General features: G+C 40.3%; 1 protein-coding gene across 1 annotated transcript in view; it reads right to left on the reverse strand.

Annotated features, from left to right (window-relative positions):
* COBL (cordon-bleu WH2 repeat protein) overlaps nucleotides 1-16,355 on the reverse strand; it is a 241,349-nt gene that overhangs the window by 56,932 nt on the left and 168,062 nt on the right. The window contains exon 8 of the mRNA XM_075271170.1: nucleotides 14,437-14,631. Coding sequence (XP_075127271.1) covers nucleotides 14,437-14,631 — 195 coding nt within the window. The remainder of the gene's footprint in view (nucleotides 1-14,436; nucleotides 14,632-16,355) is intronic.

Genomic DNA, 16,355 nt, shown 5'->3' on the forward strand with positions numbered 1-16,355 from the left:
TTTTTTATACGCAAATGGAGGGCGTGTTCTACAATTTTAATTAGTTAAATTAATTTGTTTGGGGAGGATAGCGCCTTTCTATAGCTCACCTCAGGCCGCAGAGAGGCTAGGTTTACCCCTGGCAGGTGATGCACTTTTACACCATTTTGTGGCAAAACCCATTACATATCTGCCTAAGACACAACTGCCAAGCTCTGTAGCAATCCAACATTTCTATCTGGGTGCATTATTTTTTTTCTTTGTCAATGAGTATTTCATCTCCACTGATGGCAGAGATGTGTCATTAATGCTTGACAAACCTCAACTGTTTCTAAATTCATACCACCCCTTTTATTTGTATTGGCAATGATTTTTACTTCTTATGCGAATTCCAATAAGCCACTAATATCCTTAGACCATCTTGGTAATAAAATAACACTTTCTAGTGTTTTGCATTCTCTTTCTCTTTATAAATTATGTACATATTAGTGTGTAGGAGCTGCTTTAATCCGGTGTATACTATAATTATCTGTATTAAATACTTGATACACCTTCCTGTATCTCTATGCTAAAATTATCTTCATGTAGTAAATAGGCTTGCTTCACTGCTTGATACAATAACTGCACCTTTCCATCTCTGCTAGAAAGTTTTTACCACTTCAAAACAGATATAACTCCCATCCAATTATATTTTCTAATCCAGTGTGGCCTATGAAACAATGGATATAAAACACAGCCTAGCATTTGGTCTTTTACTGTATGCTTCTGTTATGTTAATAAGGGCAAATAAGACCATGAGAGATTGTAACCTGTGAGAGGAAGTGATGTAGAAGGGGCGCACCATGGAGTACAGCGGACAACTTCTAAGTGACTGGATGACCACCACAAGTGTGGCAGATGGAACTCCGCAGAAACCCATAGGGGGACAAGATGTGTAGCCTACATTTACACTTTATTGCAACCAACCTGTAGAGGATAAAATACTCCACCCTGGTTATGGACTGAACTGTACAGTCATGCCATGTGTTTCATGCCATCTAGTGACATACATACATACATATAAATACACACCCAAACCAATATTCACAGTTACAATTAAAATTATTCAACCAACATTGTAAATTAGGATTATTTGGAAAATTTTGAAACTTTTAGAAGTTTGTAATAAACCAATCAAACAAGAACAATATGCATAACGCAATAAAACTTATAATTGGGTGCTCACCCTGATAATAAAACACGGAATCTGCCAAGGGTATTAGGTTATCAGCTCAGCATCCAAACATTATGAAAATAAAACAGAACTAATGACAAAGTCTCAAGGCTTTTTGTGGATGACAGCCAATGTAGAAATAAATTATTTTAAAAGAATACAAGAACATAAAACTCCACCATAATACATAATAATAATGCAATAATGAAATCACTCAAGGGCATGTGACCACCGGCCTAATCAGGATAGATTAATCTTTCTACCATGTCTAGGTAGTGTAGATAACTATGAACATGTGAACTATTAGAGATGAGCGAACAGTAAAATGTTCTAGGTTCGATATTCATTTCGAGTAGCCCCTCAATATTCGACTACTCGAATCGAATATCGAACCCCATTATAGTCTATGGGGGATAAATGCTCGTTTCAGGGATAGGCAACATTCGATCAAATTATACTTACCAAGTCCACGAGTGAGGGTCGGGCTGGATCCTCCGAGAAGTCTTCTCCGTGCAGCGTCCCCGCGGCATCTTCCAGCTCTGAATTCACTCTGCCAGGCATCGGGCCTGGGGAGAGCCGACTGCGCATGCCCGCACTACAAGCGAACATGCGCAGTCGGCTCTGCCCAGGCCCGATGCCTGGCAGAGTGAATTCAGAGCCGGAAGACGCCGCGGGGAAGCTGCACGAAGAAGACTTCTAAAGGTAGGAGAAGAACCAGCGTTGATTGGCTGACTCTATAGCATTCGGTCAATCAATGCTGGTTCTGCATCGAACTTTTACATTCGAATAGCGAGTGGTACTCGATCGAGTACGAGTATTTCGAATACCGTAGTATTTGATCAAATACCTACTCGATCGAGTACTACTTGCTCATCTCTATGAACTATGCCTCAGCTGTATCTATATGAATATCCAGTGCCTTTTTATATTGTTTTCTTGTGCAAGCCAATGATTGGGACCACACACTTGACATGCAGTCAAATGTCGCAGTCAACAAAGTCCAGGTATTTGATATGTTTTATCTCAGCTAATTAATATCAGATTAATTGCATCATGTCTGCATCTTGGCTAGATTCACACAATGCTTTCTTACTGTACCAGTACACCAAAGGTGTTCAGTTTAATAGCTGTTAATATACAGATGAAATCTATAGTGACATCTGCTACTCATTACTGCAATTACACACTGCAAGCAGTTCTATAATAGACAGGGGTGTGTAAAGCAAACCTTATGAGGGATCCAAGGTTTTATTCTGATTGATGGAGCAAGTGGCATCAGCTCATCCTCTGGATCAACACTGTAGGGTTATAGGTTAGACTTGCTGGACCTGTGTCCTCAACCATTCTCATGTACAATGTTACTGTTATGTATGTTACTATTCAGTGGGTTAAATCATTGACACTGCAGTAGCCTTTAAGGTGGAATTTTGTGTTGGATTTGGAAACGATTTGTTATGGAGGTTGATTACTTTTCATGGCAACTGTAATCACTCACATATGAGAAGCATATAAACTCATTTTACAGGAAAGCACTTTTCTACATTGAGCACACTGAGGTTGTGTTCCTAAATCCAATCCCTATGTGCCCAAGTATGCCCTCTGCTGTACAAGCCTTTAACCACATTGGTACATTTTGTTCCAAGAATTGTATTATTTTCCATGGATTTACATGACAGCTATTACATTTATGCTAACTGTAAGAGGACTTTTAACTCTAGTAAGATAAATAAGGTCCAAATGTAAAACTTTAGTATGACAGCAAATGCTGCAGAGCATTCTAGCTCTGTAGAAAAAAAGTACTGGGAACGACGGAACTGAATGGCTTCACATATCCATGTCTATCCAAATCAACCTTATGATTCACAGCCTGTGGAAGGCAAGTAGAGGTTCTTTCAGTAGCTGGCTGCTGCAACCTGATAACATCTTATATATGCAGTCAAAACAAAACCTGAAATAAATATGTTTTCACCCTGGCCTTGAAAAACCCCAGACTTCATGGAGCAGTGGAGGCCCAGGACAAACTTAACTGTAATGTTAAACACTGTACAATATCAGAAGAATATTTTTGTCTATGTTCCCAATTTAGCAGATTAATTTCCCTTTCATTTGATACACAAGGTACTTAGATATGTAAGGTTTATTTATACATATCTATTGGGGGAATAAAATGCTGTCTACTCACAATTAACCCCCTTTCAGAAGGGCAATCCCTGCTTTTAGATCAACCTTTCTGTCCCTATTTTGCCAATATATGTCCCTCTTTTAGATCTGATTATTAGATTAGCATTAATATGTTTACTATGTTTCTCGAAAAAGTGTCTCTGGTTCCTATGTGAATTTACATTTCAAAATATACATTAATTCATTTGTTGCCAATTGGGCTTTAAATGTTCAATAACTTAACAAACTTTAGATAAATGAATAGTGCAGGTGATTTTATGAAACCGTAATATATCTTGTTAGAGAAAAATACTTATATCCATTCTAATTAGCCTGCATTGTTGCCCCTCCTAAAAAAAAACAAAAAAAAAAAACCTTTCAATCTGAGAACCTCTGCTATATTCATTTTTAGATGGACTGGTGGTCATATTACCTAGATCACATTAGGGTTTAGGAGTGAACAGGAACAGACAGTGAAATACAAGATTGTCTGATGCTGGAGCTAAATAGGAGCATTCACAACCTAAGTACGTTATTCACAAACACAGGGCAGAATTTCTTTGTATTTGTTCTGCATGGTCCTGGGGCTGTTTTTCAGTGTGAGATTTACAACAGATGTGACTCTACTTACTGTGAGCAGTGTATGGCAGGTAGTTTCCACCCACCAGCCCACAAAGGAATGCAAACTACAGATTGAGCATACAGGAAAAATTGCTAAAACTACAAAATACAACTGATGTAATTGGCAAATATAGTGCTACTCCTTTCATACACCCTCTATACCACTAGCTTATGTATAGTTTACTGAAATGTTAGGTAAACAACAATTTTACTAGAGATGAGCGAACAGTAAAATGTTCGATATTCGATATTCATTACGAATAGCATCTCAATATTCGATTATTTGAATGAATATCGAACCCCATTATAGTCTATGGGAGAAAATGCTTTGCCACAGGGGATCCTACCATTCGACTCAGGAGAGTCACCAAGTCCACTAAGACACCCCAGAAAATGATGCCAACACCCTGGAAAGCAACTGGGACAGCAGGGGAAGCATGTCTGGGGGAATCAAGTACCTTTATAATGTCGGGATCCCCTGTCAGCTTGCGATATGCCGGAGCTGACTTTTTCCCATAGGAATGCATTGACCAGCGTTGATTGGCCAGTCTACGACATTCGGCCAATCAATGCTGGGTCTGCCTGAGGAGGCGGAGTCTAAGAGCCGTCCACAGCAGTTTCCATTCTAGTCCAATTTTAGACTCCGCCTCCTCCGGCAGAACCAGCGTTGATTGGCCGAATGCTGTAAGACTGGCCAATCAACGCTGGTCAATGCATACCTATGGCGAAATGAAGCAGAGCCAGCCGTGCGCTCAGCTTGGCTATTCCTCCTGTCACACACATCTCTGGTGTAACATAGCTCAGCACACACTCAGGTCTGCTACATCTCTACACTTTGTTATAGAGATGTAGTAAAGCTGAGTGTGCGCTGAGCTATGCTACACATGAGATGTGTGTGACAGGAGGAGTAGATGGAGGGTTGGTTGGGTGTAATGCAGAGCTGCTACACCAGAGATGTAGCAGAGCTGGCCGATGTTAGCAGAGCTGAGTGTGTTAGTCTGCTGCATATCTGCCAGCTCTCCTACATCTACATCTCCTACACACTCAGCTCACCTACATCGGACACTACACGCTCAGATTATCAGTATAGCTGAGCTGAGTTTGTAGTATTGGACACTACTGTTTGTTGATTGAGCAGAGCTGGGATTGTAACGACTATCCTATTCACTACACAGCATGTACCCCACGCTGTGTAGTGATTAACCCCTTCCCCCCACCCCCACCGGTGTCCGCTTACCTGCAGCTCTTTGCTCTTGGTCCACTTCGATCCACGGTCCCGGTTTCAGAGCGGCCTGCCCCCTCTCCCCGACTATTATTATAGAGAAGGCGGGGCTTAGGAGAATGTGGGCACACTCTTAAGCCCCGCCCCTCTCCCGACTAGTATTATAGATAAGGCGGGGCTTAGGAGAGTGTGGGCGGTGAGTCTCCCCGCCCAGTACCCGCCCACACTCTCCTAAGCCCCACCTTCTCTATAATAATAGTCAGGGAGAGGGGGGTAGGGCGCTCTGAAACCGGGACCATGGACCTAAGTGGACCAAGAGCAAAGAGCTGCAGGTAAGCGGACACCGGGGGGAGGGGATTAATCACTACACAGCGTGGGATACATGCTGTGTAGTGAATAGGATAATCTCCCACACTGCACACTCAGCTGGCTATTCCTTAGTAGTACTAACACTCTCAGCTCAGCTATTCCTTTAGTAGTTCCGAGCCATAGGAATGCATTGACCAGCGTTGATTGACCACTGTACGGGCATTCGGCCAATCAACGCTGGTTAACGCATCCCTATGGGAAAAAAGTCAGCTTGCGCATATCGTAAGCTGACAGGTATCCCGACAAGATAGAGCCCCAAAGAGCTAGGTGAGTGACATTCCCCCCTAAATAAAGGTTATCCCTAGCTAACCCTGCCTGTAGATCTGTCCCTGTGTCACATTCATGTAGTTCAAAGTCCCAAATTAGTCGATTGGTAAATCCACCATTCGTTTAAATTGGAGGTTATCTGTTTCCGGCCGCCAATTCCTTTTTCCGATTTTTTTTCACTGCCTACCTTGCAGTATTTCTTGTCCCACCTCCCCTGCACAGCTATTGATGCAAAAAACGAGCCAGGGAAGGTGGGAGGGGAATCAAATTTTTAGTGAGTTTGTCACGTGGTGTTTGATTGGAATCGAACAACTCGAACGGTCTGATATTCGATCGAATATCAATTCGATCGAACGCCGTTCGCTCATCTCTAAATTTTACATATTTAACTTCAATCGTTATCTACTTTCTAATATCCTTAGGACTAGCCATCAATATTAGATCTGTGAGATCCAGGACATTACAGTAGTGTTTACATGGGGCTGCGCTTCTCACTCACTGTACAATCTGTAGCTGCAGTTACTGCAGCAGTGTTCATTGAAGTGTATGGTGCTCCAATGCAGTACTAAAAGCACAAGCTACAGTAAGAAGAGCAAGTGAGCAGTGTTGGTCCTGGCATGTAAACGTTACCGAGAACAATACTTTCCTGATTTCTGGGGGCTACTGGATTTCGGACCAGCACAGAACTAATATTGATGGCCTATCCTAAACAAGCCAGCAATATAAGAAAGTGGTTAACCCCGGGCCCTTTATAGGAAGTCTGTCAACAGTAAATTGGTTATAAACTTAAAGGGATTCAATAATTAAAATGCTATTTTTTGTCCCTAACATTCTAGTACCTCTTTTTAACCAGGTCTTTGGGTTCATCTGTTCCCCTGTATTGTATTTTCGTGACTTTTTCAGATATTTATTTTAACCCCTTCCCGCCGATGGCACTTTTTGACTTCCTGGCCAAGCTCGATTTTTCAAAACTGACATGTCACTTTATGTGGCAATAACTTTGGAACCCTTTAACTTACCAAAGTGATTTTGAGATTGTTTTTTCGTAACACATTATACTTCATGTTAGTGGTAAATTTTGGTTGTTATGTTTTGTGTTTAATTATGAAAAAATAGGAAATTTGGTGGAAATTTTGAAAAATATGCATTTTATAAAGTTTGAAATGATGTGCATTGCATACAGATAGTCAGACCGCCAAAATTATATCATAAATCTCATGTCCCAGATCTCTGCTTTATGTTGACATCAAACTTTAGTCACCCTTTTATTTTTTACGGATATTATAAGATTTACAAGTGAAACAACAATATTCAAAATTTTCAAGAAATTTCTAAAACCCATTTTTTAAGGGACTAATCCAGTTATGAAGGGGTTTTGAAAGACCCTTGTATTAAAAACCCCCCATAAATCACCTCATTTTCAAAACTGCACCCCTTAAAGGGATTCTACCATTAAACTACCTTTTTTCTAATGAACACGTCGGAATAGCCTTAAGAAAGGCTATTCGTCTCCTACCTTTAGACGTGGTCTCCGCCGCGCCGTTCCGTAGAAATACCGGTTTTAACCGGTATGCAAATGAGCATAGAGAGGCCACCCCAAAATGGCCACCGTCCGGCTCCTGTATTGAACTGCAAGAGCGGCCACCCAAAAATGGCCGCCGGCCAATCTTGGGTAGCCGCTCTTGCAGTTCAATACAGGAGCTGGCCGGCGGCCATTTTGGGGTGGCCTCTCTATGCTCCTGTATAGAACTACAAGAGCAAGAGAAGCCAGAAGAGGCAGAGTTGCTGCAGAAGAAGGAGGCGGCGCAGGAAAAAGCTCTCGGGCAGCAATGGGGATGCGCTCATTGGCCTTTCAGCGCTGGGGCCCGCCATCATTGCTGCGGAGAGCTCATTTGCATACCGGTTAAAACCGGTATTTCTACAGAACGGCGCGGCGGAGACCACATCTAAAGGTAGGAGACGAATAGCCTTTCTTAAGGCTATTCCGACGTGTTCATTAGAAAAAAAAAGTAGTTTAATAGTAGAATCCCTTTAAATAAGCCAAAACAACATATACCTAGTATTTCAACCCTATAAGTGCTTAACAGGAATTAATACAAAATGGAGGTGAAATTTTCAAATTTGATTTTATTTTACTAATATTTTTGTTTAGCCCTAGAATTTGCACATTCACAAGGGGTTAAAGGAGAAAACGCACCCTACAATTTGTTATGCAAGTTCTCCGGATTACCATAGTACCCCACTTGTAGGTGTAAACTAATATATGGACACACAGCGAGACGCAGAAGGGAAGGTTCCCCCAAGGAGCTTTTAGAGGGCAGATCTGGCTGTTATGTTTCAGGAACCATGTCGCATTTACAAAGCCCTTGAGGTGTCAAAACATTATCTCTCATAAGCTCTAAATATGGGGTGTCCCCTGAAAACACTCGCACAGATTATACTTTTCCTTCTAGTCGCAGCCACTTATGTCCTAATGATTTGGCAACTTTTGGGGTTTTTGTCTTCACATTGTACAAACTAGATTTTTATTTTTATTTTCTGGCAATGTGGCCATATGAGGGCTTGGTGTTTGCGGTATTAGATTTACTTTTCAATGCAACTATTTTGGGGTGCCTGTAACTTATTGACTACATTTTATTAACTATTTTCAGGGTGGGATATAAAAGGAAACATCAATTCTAGCATTGCCTTTAGCATTTTTTTTCCCGTGCAGCATACAGCATAAGTAACATGTACTTGAGGTTTCCATTTCCTGGCTAAAACAGAGGCAGGAGACGGAAACCTGCAGGAGTCTCTCTCACCCATTCATTTGAATGGGTGAGAGAGATGTCCGGCCGTGAGCGGCGGTGAGCGTTTTGCGCTCTCTGCCGCGAAACCGGGTTTTATAATCCGGACAAAGAGTCGGTTGGGGCGCGTACTGGTGTATGACATACATACAAGGTAATGTTATTTATTTCAATATGCTTATTCATGTGTCTGCAATATTGTATGAAGATGCTGTTGTTTCTCAGCAATTGTTAGACATTTTAGGTCTCTCCATGTAAAAATTTAAAAACAGCAAGTTCCGACCGCGGGTGTTGCAGGACACTCGCAGGGCCTGGTGGGCCTCACAGTGGTCACAACATTGATTGAATTTAGATTTCTTTTCTGTACATTCACTGCGTTTGAGGTGGCATCCGCCTCAAAATCAGTGCCAAATTCATCCATATGAATTTAACCTAACATGCATATGTCTTATGCGTAATACTTGTTGTGAACCACTGCTCAATTTCTTTCTATAGGAATGCTACAGATCACCATGCCAGAAAAGGCCAATCTTCTATTCACATGGAGTATTTATTGACCCCCATTCTCCTTATTTATGATGGTCCCAGCAGTTAGAAGCGCTTGAAAGATGGGGTTCTAATTATCTATATTGGGAAAACCCTTACAGATATATATTACAACTTTGAACGTAAAATAAAATTTGTTTTAGTTTTTTTTTTTTTTTTTTTTGGTATTGTTACATTTCTGTAACATATAAAATATAGCCTAAAGGAGAGAACACAATGGTGGCAAAAAAATGTACCTATTTGTTGTATACAAACCATGAATGGCCTCATATTCTGGTGCTGGGTCCAATGTAGATCTGTTCTCAGTATCTAACACTCTCTGATACATAGTAGCAGTGAGAAGTCTAGTATTGACCTTGTGGGTCTCAATTGTCTAAATATAGTGCCTCATGTCTGGGATTCTCTCTCTCCATATTGCACAAATCACATTCCTCTAATATTTTGGCTAGTGCTGTAGGAGATGCATCAGAGAGTATTCTACCAGTATGTTTTTTATCCAGGTAAGGTGATAGATTGTTGAAGTTCCAATATCGTAAGTAATAAAGGCAAATATCCTTTGCAAAGGTTGGTGTGAAAACTGTGGTGGAATATACGAGTATATCTCCATAGTAATATATCACAAGTAAATTCAGCAGTGCAGGAACACAAATCTACCAAGGTCTGAGTCCAGCAAATAGGAAATACATTTAAATGGTATAGGCTTACCAATACAAATACTCATGACCTTGGCATGTGTAATGTAGAATGGTATTCATGGGACATATATGCTCTATGGAACACTGACATCCCCCTTCACCATGTGGGTCTCTGCCAGGTACAATATAGCCGGTTGGTATTGTTGGAATATACGGCATATCTCTTTGCTGTATCTCCAGTGCATTGTACATTCTATTAACACGCTGCATGACAACTGTACCTGGGAACATATGCTAGATAGTGGTGGAAACTTTAATAGTAAGTAGTGTATTCTCCTTTCTGACACATAAAAGAGAACTGAAAGGTGTATGTGCAGCTAAGCAAAACCACACACAAGCTCCGAACAAATCCTATAACTATTATTCTGAATAACAAACACCCCCACAATCACATGTTTACATACTGTTCTAGCCTTGGCCTTTACCATGTCAGTCCCCACCTCACTATCAGCGTATAAATAAAGGGAAAGGTTCATTTCCTTTAGTCACAAATGTTCTCATTCCACGTACTCTTGCTGAAATGTCAAGGTCAGTGGCAGTTAAACATTAATAAAAGCAGAACCTTTATCAAACAATTCATCAAGTTCAACTGGATGTGTCAGGTAGGAAGTTACCCATAAACAAGACAAGGCTATTAAATGTCTAAAATAGCTGAGATTTCCTATACTTCATGTGTCCCACTATTTCCTCGCTGCCTCCATTCAGTCGAGGAAGTCGGTCTGGCCAGTGCTCTCACATCCTTGTCGACAAGAAGTCATGAATGTTTGTTTTGACAACTATCTTGGCTTCCTTTCACGTTCCCATTACAATGAATTTAGCTTTTTTTTCACCTGTCTCATAACCTTTCACAAACAATCATTGTGTGCTTTAGAAGAAGGGCAGAAATAGTCAGAAATACAGCTATGTTGAAATTTTTTATAATAAACTGTTTCATACAGAAAGTAATAATCTGCAGAATTGTTCACCTTTATCCTTTACATTGGTTGTCCAGATGTGGGTTTTAGTTTATTAGGATTTCATTTGACAGAGAATAAAAAGGAAAGCAACAGCATCAGCCGTACAGAAGTAATATTCATTTTCTTCTCTTCTATAGATGATGGTTGTGTGGTTAACTGCCTGTCCGCTTCAGTTTGCCTTTACACATTTCTAAGGTTAGATAATAATCTAAGAATAGGATAACTGTCTCTTCTGCAGATTTAGATGGACTATAGAAAATAATGAATGCCACTTAAATATACAAATTATGAGGATTTATGTATTATCACTATAATCACTGTAAAACGTTGGCAAAGCTTCCAGTAATGCTTTATCTTTGTATATCAGGAGGCTATTAATAGAGATTACATCATGGTGGCCAATGGCGCTGATCTCATAAAAGAGTGGATATATCTGTGCTGGGAATCATTTGTCCTACACTCAAGGATGCAAGTTTTTTAGAAATGCAATGTGCAGGACAACATGGTGGAACATGACCTTTCAGAGCAGCTGTCTCAATAAAGTGCATACAGCCAAGGGATGTTATAAGAGCTATGAAATGTTAATAAGATTTGGGGTAATAACATTACTGCTCCAGGCTCCATGCTTTGTGGAAGGCAATACAAGCACAGGTCAGGCTACTTCCACGAAGTTACATCAAACTATTTTAAGGTAGCTAACCTATTGAGTAACTTTACAGAATAAGCTGCTATATTGAAAAGCACATGAGGAATAACCATACCTGCCAATATATGACAGGCGTCCTCTTGGAGAAAAGTGTGTGAGCATAACATCCATAACATGCCCATCACATATGAAATAACAGAGAATTCTCTCAGGCCTGATAGATTTGCCCACTTCTCCAGGAATCCAGGAGGTCTCTCTTCTATTCAGAAGCCACTCAGATGTTCTCGGAGAGTTGGCAAGTAAGTTTGGGAGTAACAAGCGTTCTGTTCATTAAATGACATTGCATTCTGTAAATTCTATTTTTATTATTCTCTCTGCATACTATGTTTCTAACTGAGCCATTGGGTAGAGACTAACTGCTATGAAGTCTCCACTAAGACCCCATGCACACACCTGAGTATGCATCCGATGTGGGGCCGAGTTTGCAGCTGAATGCCCTTGGATGACACTCAGAGTGACATCCGATTACACTGCATTATCCAGTCACATCTATGGTGACTTCCATTACATTCTGTTCTAATGACATGTTGCAGCATAGGATCTGCTCTATCATCATCCATGGCATTAGAATGAAATGAATCCAAAGCCACCATAGACGTGAATTCATAACAGAATGCACTCAGATGACACTTGGCTGTCAGTCTGGTATAATCTGCCACAAAGACACTTTTATGACTTGTACAAGACTCTATACAGTGGATAGGGCTGTAGCTCTTCTCCTATTACTTGAATACCATCAGATGCATAGCAGCTAATCTGTGCACAATCTTGGTGTTGGGCGCCACAGATCAGATACTGGTGATCTATCCTGTACATAGGTCATTATGGGCTGGAAATTCCCCTTTAAATATTAAAATATCTTTGAGCTTAGTAACAAAGCCAATCTAGTAACTTTCTATGCACAACAGTTTAAAGGAGTAACATATTGTCTCATCTCATTTCTCTGATGAATCTGCAAAGCCTCTCATGTGAACAAGACCTTACCCAGTGCATAATGCAATGCACCACCAGTCTGACTCTGGCAATAAGCTGCAATCGGGTTCTCTAGCTATGCATGCACCATACTGCAAACTAACTTTTATATATACAAACTGGGAATACCAGTCTGGGAACATTTTGTATCTTTTTGCTTTTAAGAGAAGAAACAACAAGAATCTCTTGACCTTGAAAAAGCTGGCTTTTCTCATGCGTCATTACAAATATAAACTAGCTGCTCTCCTACAGGATTTTCCTGTTAGCAACCCTTACTGTAGCAGTAAAATGTCCTAAACAAACATGTTATCTTTTTAAGGAAGCTCCACTAATGAGGAATTGACGTTCTTCCCTACTGATAAAAAAAAACAAAAAAAAAAAAACATTTGACTTCCTATAAATCAAATGCTAAAGTGGGAATCCACATGAACATATTTTTCAATGCAAAAAAAAAAATTTAAAATTTGAAATGTTGCTATATAATCATTTCGTAGGCGATCCACTCACTATAAAGAGTGTATTAATAAATAATTGTGGCTAATATAACAAATGTTCCTACAGTTTTCTAGGAGGTAGAACATATGAATACTTCAATGAGTGTGAGTACTTGTTTTTAGAAACTTTATTCTAAAGCTCCAAGTAGTGAAACACAGTTGCTTGTTTTATGCAGTGCGTTTTAGGCTAAGCCCCACGTGGCGTCCTGCAGCAAAAAAGCACTGCAGGAAAAGCCACGGCGGCAACGCATTGCAGTTCTTCCGACAGCACTTTGCACAGAAAGTTCACAGAGGTTTCATTTGCAGACCTCCTTAAATTATATCTATAGGGAAACCACCAGCGTTTCTGTAGATATAATTGACATGTTGCATTTTCCAAAACTGCGACAGCTGTGGAATTCGCCACGTGTCCACACCGCATATATTCCCACAAAGTGGGGATGGGATTCGTCAGACAACTAATAATGTCCCTCAGTGGCCCTATGACAACTAATAATTCACCCAGTGACACCACACTGTAGCTGTGCTATATAAATAAAAAACAACACTTACCCATTCTTGGTCCCCAGATCTCAGAGATCCTCTTACTCTGCAGATCAATGCAGCAGGCATCATTAGCTGATGCCTGAGAAACAGAGCAGTAAGCTGAAGCCTTATTATTATTATTTAGTACACATTTTTTATAGCGCCATCATATTCCGCGGTGCTTTACAGACATTGACAGTTACTGTCCCATATAGGGCTCACAATCTATATTCCCTATCAGTATGTCTTTGAAGTGTGGGAGGAAACCGGAGTACCCGGAGGAAACCCACGCAAACACGGGGAGAACATACTCCTTGCAGATGTTGTCCTTGGCAGGATTTGAACCCAAGACTCCAGCGCTGCAAGGTTTAGATATATATCTTGTACTCATCAATTTTTCTCTTTGCAGGTTCCTTCTGTGATTGTTAGCTGTGCCTGAGCTCAGTTTCATAATAGACGGGAAACTAATACTACACACAGAGAAAATAAAATCATGTTCCCTTATCTTTCAGGAGCATACTGTCAGAAGCAGCAGCATGGAGGACATTGTACAGCAATACTGAGCAGGGTTGCTGTGAATGCAACAGTGAATCTGCAGTGAGACAGCGAACATTTAATAGACGCTGCATCTGTGTGTTTGCTTTACTGCCTCAAATCTGTGCATTTCTTTCTACCCATCTAATCTCTTCCATTATTGACTTTTATGGGTGCCATATGAGCAGTCTCCTCAATGAGCTGACAGTTTGTCTGATCTCTCAAGAAGGATTTTAGGTGTGGATTCAAAGTTAATGTACTGTACAGTACAAGTGGGAGGGATAGAAAAAGATGTGGCAAAATATATTTATACTTCATTTATGCAAAATTTTAAACACTTTGCCTATTTCATAATTATCAATAAACAACTCTATACTAAATAATAGCATACCGTCTCACTTGACATGTCTTCAGGAGATTTATCAGCAGCAATAACTGGAGCAACTGGTTTTGGAGGAGGAGGTGCTCTACGTTTCTTCACCTCGGGTCTATCACCGATCCCAGAAATATTGCTAAGTGACAATGATGCACCCAGTGCAATAGGACGTGAATTCACAGAAGGGGAGCTTGGAGCAGTTGAAAAGCCCTGTAGAGGAAATACAGGAGTATGTAAGTATGACATAGACTATTTATCACTCTAGATGACATACAATTCATTATAAAATACTCTGCAAATTCATATAAACACACAAACTCAAAAGACTATAAAGTTTGTATACATTATTGCATTCTCTCTCAATGCAGTCTATTTTTAATTATTTAAAGTGGTTATCCAGGGGAAAAAAAGCTTACTAGTGCATTCCCTGCACTGGATAAGCTTTCTCACTAATATATACCCGCAGGTCCCCAGAGGCCTGAGAATTCAATTTACAGAGCGCAGCGAGGTGCCAGAAGACCCTGAGTTCAGCTTTCCCTGCTGCATCAATGGCTCTCTATGAGTAAATCAGAGACAGTCAAGTGACCAAAAGTCAAATTTCCGGACTCCCCCCTCTTTGCAGAGCTGATTATTGGTGTTCCAGAGAACCCGTGATAACAGTGTTGCAGTACATAGTTTTTAATAAACATACTCTTAATTTATATTATATTTTCCTTGGTGGCTACTGTTTTGCAAATATTGCAGCAAATGTTTAAATTTCTTTTTTAAACAACATTTTAATAAACTTAAAGAAACACTGGAAGAAAGCTGATTCACTGTGTTTAGGCCGGGGCCCACGTGGCGTAAACGCCGCTGATTATTTATAGTGAATCCCATCCCTACTTTGTGGTAAAATATGCGCAATGGACACGCTGCGATTTCCAAAACTATCACAGTTTTGTAACTTGCAGCAAGTCAATTATATCTAAGGAAATGCCGGCAGTTTCCCTGTAGGTATAATTGAATCAGAAAGTCCTCAGAGGAAATCTCTGTGAACATTTTGTGCAAAGTGCTGTGGGAAGAACCGTGATGCAATAAATTTCCTTCATCTGGATTCATCCTTATCAAGGATACAACCTCTAGAACAAATGGTGCTCTTTATTACTCTGAAATATGAGGATTGTAAACACAGGATATCCCGTTATTAAAGGGGCATTTCCATCTTATACATTTATGCTATATCTCAGATGTACAATAGATACAGGTCCTACACTGTCTAAAGTTCATCATTCCTGTACAGTAGCCTAAAATTACGGCTACTGACTTGCTCAATGCCAGTTAAACATTCTGTAGGTAGTGTTACATACATGTTGTTGAATTATCTGTACTCCATATTTTCTATATAATATAAATTATAAGTCCTTTCTGGTAAAGATTACCCAAGCTGATGTGAGGATGCCCTGTTGCTTATTCTGTTAGAAGTACAGTACAGCTCAGTGAATATGAAGCCCAATCTACAACCTCATCATAGTGTTTTGTACTCACATCAATATTCCTACATGAGCTTCAGTGGGTTGACAGTACAGACAATGTCCGATTACATCACTAGCCAAGATCTGTTCCCAGATCATTGTTTGCTTTAGGCAAAAACAGTATATTATAAAGCCAAAGGATATTGTAAAGTGCAAAGATCTGGAGAGATCTCTGCTGGAATCCAAATGTTATTTAGCTACTTCCAGAGGCAACATTGAACTCAAGATACCGTATATACTCGAGTATAAGCCGACTTTTTCAGCAGAGTTTTTCTGATGAAAAAGCCCCCCTTGGCTTATACTCGAGTCATGGTCGCACTGTCAAGGACCTGCATAAATTAAATGAAGGGGGAGGTCCTTTAGTGCTACAGAAATGATATAGGACACTCCCCCTTCTCTAGCAAGAAAGATGAAAGCTCGGGA

This window comes from Leptodactylus fuscus, chromosome 4 (assembly GCF_031893055.1).
Source record: "Leptodactylus fuscus isolate aLepFus1 chromosome 4, aLepFus1.hap2, whole genome shotgun sequence".
NCBI classification, from domain to species: Eukaryota; Metazoa; Chordata; class Amphibia; order Anura; family Leptodactylidae; genus Leptodactylus; species Leptodactylus fuscus.